The sequence below is a fragment of the Nanorana parkeri genome, unplaced genomic scaffold, assembly GCF_000935625.1.
Source record: "Nanorana parkeri isolate BGI_ZX_2015 unplaced genomic scaffold, ASM93562v1 scaffold1452, whole genome shotgun sequence".
NCBI classification, from domain to species: Eukaryota; Metazoa; Chordata; class Amphibia; order Anura; family Dicroglossidae; genus Nanorana; species Nanorana parkeri.
The window spans coordinates 89,761-99,201 of NW_017307720.1; the positions used below are offsets into that span (position 1 = coordinate 89,761).

At 51.8% G+C, this 9,441-nt stretch overlaps 1 protein-coding gene across 1 annotated transcript in view; it reads right to left on the reverse strand.

Annotated features, from left to right (window-relative positions):
• Positions 1–9,441, reverse strand: part of RNF115 (ring finger protein 115) — a 27,516-nt gene that overhangs the window by 8,482 nt on the left and 9,593 nt on the right. Inside the window, exons 2-4 of the mRNA XM_018570079.1 lie at positions 5,265–5,323; positions 2,931–2,988; positions 679–887 (exon numbers count right to left, since the gene is read on the reverse strand). Coding sequence (XP_018425581.1) covers positions 679–887; positions 2,931–2,988; positions 5,265–5,323 — 326 coding nt within the window. The remainder of the gene's footprint in view (positions 1–678; positions 888–2,930; positions 2,989–5,264; positions 5,324–9,441) is intronic.

The window sequence follows — 9,441 nt, forward strand, 5'->3', positions numbered from 1 at the left end:
AGTCAGGTCATGGTGGGGGTAGGGTTGGTACAGACCAGGAGTCTCCTGGCCCATCAGTCAAAGTGTTAGGTCATGGTGGGTGGGACAGACCAGGAGTCTCCTGGTCCATCAGTCAACGTGTCAGGCCATGGTGGATGGGACAGACTAGGAACCTTGTGGCGCATCAGTCAAAGTGCCAGGTCATGGTGGGTGGGTACAGACCAGGAGTCTCTTGGCCCATCAGTAAAGTGTTAGGTCATGGTGGGTGGGGCAGACCCGGAGTCTCCTTGCCCATCAAAGTGTCAGGTCATGGTGGGTGGGATAGACCAGGAGTCCTTGGCCCACCAGTCAAAGTGTCAGGTCATGGTGAGGGGGTAGATGCCAGGAGTCTCCTGGCCTGTCGGTCAAAATGTTAGGTCATGGTGGGTGGGACAGACCCGGAGTTACTGGCCCATCAGTCGAAGTGTCAGGTCATGGTGGGTGGGACATTCCAGAAGTCTCCTGGCCCATCGGTCAAAGGGTTAGGTCATGGTGGGTGGGAGAGATCAGAAGTCCTCAGGCCTGTCAAATAAACGGCACCATGTTAGTTGGGAGGTCAGACAGAGAGTCAGAGATGTCCGGGTCCTCCCAATATATTCTCACTGGTGACACATATTGAATAAGTTCTTTCTAACCCAACATGAAACTGGCCCCCCTTACCCTTCAATGGCGGGAGAACGGTCGGGCCGGGAGCTGACGCGGGAACGATATCTCGTCATGGGCTGCCTTGGGGGCCGTCGCGTCACCCTGATGTCCGGGTGGGATTGGTGACGCCGCTCGCTGTCTCGGCCCTCTTGGTCCAGCGAGCTGCTGCTCAGGAAATGTCTGAAGTCGGGAAAGAACATTGTGTGGTCTAAATGGTCCCAAAGCTGAGGAACAAGAAAAGTGAGAAATGGGGTTAGACCCTCTCCCAGGTTTACCGCTTGTGTCCCCATCGAGAAGATTCTCCCTTACCATCTGTCCTGGTGACCACTGTTACTGAGACTTAAAGCCATAGAGGGAAAAAATGTAAAGAGTTGTCACCGGAAAGAGAGGTGAGGGGAAATCCTCCAATGGAGACACCTGTTCCAGTGACATCCATCTACAATCGGAATGCCTCACAAAATGCAATTTTCTCTAATTTGCTGTTGCGTCTTCAGGACAGGAAGTAAAGAAAAATTCCTTACTCTATCCAAAATACCCTACAAACCCCAAATCTATTCCTCGGTATGTTTGGCATCACACCTCGCTGTATTCTGTGAATCTATTGCAGAGTTCCTTACCAGCAACAGCACTTCCTGTTTGAGGCTGACAACAATAAGCCACTTCCTCTCAATTAGGGATGCACCGATAACGTTTTTTCGGTAGCGATTACAGATATTTTTTTTTTCCGTACTCGCCGATACCAAATACCAATACCGGAAGTCCCATTAAGGAAACCGGGCGACGTGTCACTCCCTGCCCAGCTTCCTGAGTGACAAGGGAGCATGGAGTCGGCTTTCTGGCCAATCAGGAAGCCGGGGGCAGATAATGATTATGATTGGCCATCTTCCCGACCAATCATAAGCCAGGCAGTGAGTCATTCCACGGTGCCTGGTTTCCTGATTGGCTGGGAAACTGGCTCCTTGCTCCATTGTCACAAGCTGACGAGGGAGCATGAAGACAGCTTTCTGGCCAATCAGGACGCCGGGGGGCAGGTAATGACTCACCGCCCAGCTTCCTAATTGGCCAACCTCCCGACCAATCAGGAAGCTGGGCAGCGAGGCATTACACACTGCCCGGCTTCCTGATTGGCCGGGAAGGCGGCTCCATGCTCCTCATCACCAGGTGACGAGGGAGCGTGGAGCCGGCTTCCCGACCAATCAGGATGCCAGGGGGGTGAATCATTACCCCGGCTTCCTGATTGGCCGGGAAACCAGCTCCATGCTCCCTGGTGACGAGAGAGCATGGAGTCGGCTTCACGGCCAATCAGGAAGCCGGGCAGCATGTTAGGACTCGCTGCCCAGCTTCCTGATACCGGAAGTTACCCCGGCCCCGTAAACTCGGCGTCCTCTCCCGGCCCCGTGAGCTCAGCGTTGTCAGCCGGCCTTGCTTGTGAGCTCAGCGTTGTCACTCTGCCTTGTGAGCTCAGCGTTGTCAGCCGGCCTTGCTTGTGAGCTCAGCGTTGTCACTCTGCCTTGTGAGCTCAGCGTTGTCACTCTGCCTTGTGAGCTCAGCGTTGTCACCCTGCCTTGTGAGCTCAGCGTTGTCACCCCGCCTCGTGCGCTCCGTCATTCAACCATTGGACAGGTAATCAAGTCTATGAGATAGGCAACCCAAAGGTCAAGTGACAGGGCGGATGGCAGACGACGAGCAGACACCAATATGTGAACGCTCAGGTGATACGTCACCTGGGAGGATCGGCTTAGCTGTACCTTGTTTTTTCACAGATCACATAGAGCCGAGCGCGCCTGAATGCCATCTGCTCACCGAGCTCTCTGCAGGTAACAGGAGCCTCTTATCAGCCGGCGTGCACAGCGGCACAGCGCAGGTTATCGGCAAATATTTGTTGTGGCAGAAAACGTTACAGGGCGGTGACTAAGACCGAGAACCCAGCGCTGCTCCTGCCTGCACCATCTAGCTCTTTTCTCCCCAGCCTGTCCCTGGCCCCGCCCCTTCCAGGCATTGGATTTCAGTTCTTTCAATCACGGAGGCTCAGCATTGCATGTGGGTGTTACGGGGGGGGGGGGGTCTGCATGCAATTACAGCCTGCCCAGGAATGCCCACCCATCAATGCATTTTAATCTTTGCATGGCATCAGGGCAGGGGGCTCTTGATAGAAGCACTGAGGCAGGGTGCTGTGATGTCAGAATGGTTGCAATGATTGTAATCTGTGGAGGAGCGCTGATCGCACGCTGCGCGCTGTCACATCCGGCGCCGAGACGCGCTCTTACCTCAGCGAAATGTGTGGAGCCATTGTCGTCTATTGTGCTTCCCCCGGAATCTAGAAAACTGGCAGAGAAAAACATGACGAGGGTTAAACTCCGCCCAGAGCAAAGATCAGACAATCATCCGTGTCACATATCTGCAGCGCCACTGAACTCCGCTGACCCATGACACACACATGTGACAACATAACCCCCTCCCTCCTCACAGGGACTGTACACATGTGACTACCCATGACACTCCAGCCCCCTCCTCACGGGGACTGTACACATGCGACTACCCATGACACTCCAGCCCCCTCCTCACGGGGACTGTACACATGCGACTACCCATGACACCCCAGCTCCCTCCTCCCATGTACTGTATATGTGACTACCCATGACACCGCAGCCTCCTCCTCCCATGTACTGTACACATGACTACCCATGACACCCCAGCCTCCTCTTCCTGGGGAATGTACACATGTGACTACCCATGACACCCCAGCCTCCTCCTCCCATGTACTGTACACATGTGACTACCCATGACACCCCAGCTCCCTCCTCCCATGTACTGTATATGTGACTACCCATGACACCGCAGCTCCCGCCTCCTGTGTACTGTCCACATGACTATCCATGACCCCCCAGCCTCCTCTTCCTCCCGGGTACTGTACATGTGACTATCCATGACACCCCAGCTCCCTCCTCCCATGTACTGTATATGTGACTACCCATGACCCCCCAGCCTCCTCTTCCTCCCGGGTACTGTACATGTGACTATCCATGACACCCCAGCTCCCTCCTCCCATGTACTGTATATGTGACTACCCATGACCCCCCAGCCTCCTCTTCCTCCCGGGTACTGTACATGTGACTATCCATGACACCCCAGCTCCCTCCTCCCATGTACTGTATATGTGACTACCCATGACCCCCCAGCCTCCTCTTCCTCCCGGGTACTGTACATGTGACTATCCATGACACCCCAGCTCCCTCCTCCCATGTACTGTATATGTGACTACCCATGACCCCCCAGCCTCCTCTTCCTCCCGGGTACTGTACATGTGACTATCCATGACACCCCAGCTCCCTCCTCCCATGTACTGTATATGTGACTACCCATGACACCCCAGCTCCCTCCTCCCATGTACTGTACACATGTGACTACCCATGACACCCCAGCCCCCTCCTCCCGGGTACTGTACACAGGTAATACATCCAGAGCAGACATGTGTATCCCGTGTACAGGTGAAAGTGAAAGCGGACACATGGTCAGACGAGGAGTATAAACAGTCTCAGGGGTTTTCCACCGACAACTGACAGAAACTCCCAGACCCTCCTATGACACACACACGCCACAACCATACAAGAACTCATCCATGCTTTCCTGGAAATCAGAACGCTGCGCTTCAACCTCCACTGAACTTCCCATAAATCATCTGAACACTTTCCAGGTGAAGGACAATAAAAACAAAAGGAGGTGCAAAGTCTCCCAGTACATCTGTAGAAAGCAGCCACAGCCGGAGTCGAGAAGCCTGTCCCCTGCCAGCACGCTGCATAGAAGGACCTATATACTCTGTGTGTGGAAGCAGCGGTCTCTCTGCAGAGGTCTGACACAGCATGCTTTCCAGGAACACACCGATTAAAGAAGAACCCTGAGCAGAATAAAACTTAACCCTTGAGCTCAAGCTCTGACTCAAAGGAGGCATGCCAGACCTCTGGAGGGAAACCACTGCTTCCACAGGGAGACCAAGTGTCCTGCTGCATGCTGGCGGGCTGCAGGCTTTTCTACCCGGGCTGTGGCTGCTTTCTAAAGAACATTAACTTGAAGACTTTGCTCATCTTTTGCTTGCGATGGGCCCGGGAACGTATTCAGCGGGTCCAAACCTAAAAGTTCAATTGCTCTTCTGTTGTATCTAAAGTAAAACTCACAACGTAGACCCCAGTCAGATTTTTATTGCTGTCGGCGCCCCCCGCTGGCCCAGGGATGACTCCCAGCGGCATGTTGGGAGTTGTAGTTGCAGCACAGCTGGAGGGCCGGAGATGCCCACCCCTGGTATAGCCCCAAAGGTGAAGCCAGCTTCAGAGTCTGCATGGTGCTGACTCATAGAGCGAGGATTGCCTATATAGAGCATGCAATGTCGGGGCCACAACACATCTCACACTTGCTAACCCCCCCAGTAGATGGTGTCAGAAAAGGGGCCCCTGAATGGTCACATGACCGTCAGCCCTATTACGCCAGAAGCCCCGTGACCTACAAACATGTATCCCAACACACAAGAAGAACCTTTACATCTGATTGCTTCTATACCATCTTGGAACGCGTATATATATGCCCCCCAGGGGGTGAGGGGCACCTACCTGGAGTCTTCTGTCACCTCCTCGATGAAACCAGAGTCACATCGCGGGCAGATGTATTCCTGAAACGAGAGACGGAACATGGTAAGAACACGGATATCGGAGGCCCTGGGTTCCGATTGGCTGAAGAAGGTCAGAGGAGTTCATATGGAGTGCAGGAGCTCCCGTGTGTCAACAAAACAGGGGGGCCCCTCATCTAGGGGACCCGAAGTTTAAGAGCCACGTGTCAAAGTCTAATGAGAATGTCAGGCCAAAGATCTAGAAGAAGTCCAAACCTATTAATATTAGAATTTACTCATAACCAGAGTAGAACACCAACGCGTTTCGACAAGTGACACTCCCCCTTTGTCAGGGCTCAAAGCATTCCATGAGCTCGAAAATAGAGGTTTCATGGCAGATTGACAGCAGATTATCAGAATGATCTTCTGTCATAATCAACCGCATACAGCCATTTTATTGATCCACCCAACCCCAGTCCTGGTTTCAAGCTCGCCAAATAACCAAGCCCGGATGAACGGGGAGTGTCAAAACGCGTTAGATGCTCTGTTGCTTTGTTATGAGCAAACACGAATATAACAAAAGATTTCAGTCTGGCTTTCTTATCTGACTTTTACCACCTCGTAAGACATGGGGCAGGGCTGCGATTTCTGTGGCCGGACAGGTTTGGTTACAGGAAGTTGAGGGCCACCATCTATGCCAGGGAGGCCAACTGGTTCAATATGGAGGACGGGGAGAAGGTGGCTATAGATCATTGCAGCCAATCAGTAGAAAGCTTTTGATTACACAGATTGCCATCTGTGAGAATAATCGTTTATTGCAGCTACCTAAACATCATAAGCCCTGAGGAAGGGGGGTGTGGAGACCCCCAAAACGCGTCAGTAACTTTTTTGACTTTCAAAAAATAAAAAGATGGTGCTGACAAGTATAAGAAAATTCCAATGCTCATCAGCTCCCTCTAGTGACGCTAGTGCCGTGTGAATCTTTTGTAAATGAACCCCTATGGATTTAACATACCTTAGGTTCATCAATAAACTATCTAAACCCAGGAACAAAAATGTCATATTACATCTTCAGTCCTCAGATGTGGTGGCTGCATTCGTTTTCCTTTTTCAGGCTTTATTTTCACCTGGTGATCCTACCGGTAATACATTTCCTGTTCTAGGGTGACAACGCTCAATGTACTGCATCTATAGAGTAGCAACGTTGTCATCCTAGGACAGGACTACAGATTACTTCCTCCAGGCCTCAGTAACGTAAGGGTTTCTAGTCCTATCTCAGGGTGACAAAGGGAGAGTGGCTAATCCCCCGAAACCCGTTGGCTGTTGTATGTGATCTTTAAAAGTGGTCTCCACCATTTGGTTTGGCGCTTTTGTTGGATTTTTAGGTGACATTCTTGGTACCCTCCGGAGGGGAGCCACGTTTCCCATGACCAGCCATACCAGAGCCATTTCTTTTCTTTGAATGGTGAAGGGTTGAAGTTCCGGAGCTTTTGGAATCCACCACAACATTGGGTCAGACTCCAAAGCAAGCCAAGGGCATTAGGGTCTCCCATTCAGCCCCCCCGAGGGGAGAGGTGGGGATGGTGGAACCTCCCCCAGGGTGGTGACTCACATAGTGTAGAGTGAGGGAGGGGGCAGTGAGTTGGCAGCAACCCAAAGAAGGGTTCCTGGAAACACAAAATCCAGGTAAGCCCGGGATCAAACACATCCTGGAGAGGACAATTACTGGCTTCACCAGGCCTTATCCCTCCTACGTCATGGAGACACATTACATGAAGAGGTCCGCCTGCTGGAGACACGAACATGAGACTGAGCTATGTGCACAATGGACATGACGGATGCTCTTCAGTACAGATACCGACCCCTTCCCCCCAATACCTCCACACAATGGTCTTCAGTACAGATACCGACCCATTCCCCCCAATACCTCCAGACAATGGTCTTCAGTACAGATACCAACCCATTCCACCCAATGGTCTTCAGTACAGATACCGACCCCTTCCCCCCCAATACCTCCAGACAATGGTCTTCAGTACAGATACCGACCCCTTCCACCCAATACCTCCACACAATGGTCTTCAGTACAGATACCAACCCCTTCCACCCAATACCTCCACACAAGGGTCTTCAGTACAGATACCAACCCCTTCCACCCAATACCTCCAGACAATGGTCTTCAGTACAGATACCAACCCCTTCCACCCAATACCGCCACACCTTAAAACATTGTTGACTGATGTCCTCACACACCAATTTTATTCCAATTGTCCATCGGTTCCCGAGATGGGTCCACACACAGGCCTTGTGGTTAGATCCCTCTCTGAGGGCCTGATGTCCATGCTATACAGCTCCCTCCTCATTGGGTCCAGGTCTCCAAACCACAAATACAGACATAAATTGGAGGTGGAAGCTGAAGTCCCTTTAGATGCCGACCAATGGTCTCAGGTCTAGGATACCACCAAATCCTGCTTACAAAATGCCCCATCGCTAAAAACCAACTACAAACCACTATATGGATGGTATATGGTACCCAGCCGCCCGGAAGCATAGTTGCTGGACATGGCGGAAGCCTTCATGCCAGAGGTTAGACAAATCCCAGGAGCCAGGTTGCCAATTCTCCTTAAAAATGACAGCTGGCGCCCAACTTTTAAGGTTTCCGCTAGTTGATGTCAATGGAGCTGGCTCCTGGATTGGAAAGACTGGCTCCCGATTGCCATATTAATTTGCCCACCCCTAGTTCATGAATATATGGTTGATGTGGCCCACTGTGCTGGACGTATGGACCCGGGTTTAGAAGACGCTCTTGGTTCTGATAGGTGTACACATATCAGCGAGACCAAGCCGTCACATGCACATCCATCAGGACCATAAGCATCTTGTAAACCCGTGTCCATAGGTCCAGCACAGTGGGTCACGACCAAGCGAGGTGCTCCTCAACCTTCACACAGAGAGGGCCATATCATGAAGATTGTCATCCCCATGGCAACCCAAAATAAAAACCCGAATTCGGTTACAGAGGAATGTATATTGTGATCCTTCCAGAGTGACTCCGAGACCTCTGTACACAATAATCTACAAGGAGAGAGAAGTTCACTGGAATCCCACAAGGAGGAGGCAAGATCATGTTCCAGTTTCAAGATTACGACTGCAACGCCGACCGATCACTGAAAGAGAAAGTGAAGGCGACGTTCAGAGAAAGGAATGACTCACAACGACCTCCCCTTCAGTTTTGATGCAGCTGCTGTACAGACCTGGAAGCTCAGCTCAGGGATGGTGGGAGCTCCTCATAATGGACACAGCAGAAGTACAGACCCGGGAACTCAGCACAGGGATGGTGGGAACCCCTCATATTGGGCACAGCAGGTGTACAGACCCGGGAACTCAGCACAGGGATGGTGGGAGCTCCTCATAATGGGCACAGCGGGTGTACAGACCCGGGAACTCAGCACAGGGATGGTGGGAGCACCTCATAATGGGCAGAGCAGGTCTACAGACCCCGAAACTCAGCTCAGGGATGATGGGAGCCCCTCATTATGGACACAGTCTTGCAATGTACAGCAGTCAGATGGGTGGGGGGGAAAAAAAAAATTGTGTTGCTATGGGTTACCAAAATCCTCTAAATCAGCTGTTGCTATAGAGATGCCCTGCAATGTCTCTGTGGAATCACCTGGATTTTGTTTTGCATCCCATCTGTCTCCTGCTGCTAATGTAATTCATGACGCCCCCCCCCATCCCCAATGATACGGTTCACAACCAGGTGCGGAGTCATGTGACCAGTGATGCCCCAAGGCAGGAGATCCATCAGCAAACAGGTAACAAGAGGGCGGGAGAAGTGTGACAGTTGCCGGGCAACCGATGATATCTGCGTGTGCAGCAGCTGCTGCTGGAGACCCCATGTGAGATAAGACACCTCAGCCTCATCCCTCACCTCACCGGCCTCATACAGAGGATACTGCAAGTGAATCCCGAATGCCCGCGCAGCCCAGAAGACGCGAACGCTTCATTCTCAGATTTTCAATACCTATTTCAAAATAGAACCCTTTAAATTGAGGCCGAGCCGCTGATAACGTTCGCAGCGCGGAGGACTCTTATAAAAGGGGAATTGCTTTCTTGTGTCACACGCTTTGCAAAATTTCACCGTCATTTGTTTAACGTTTCACCTGAAATGTACAGACCAGAAA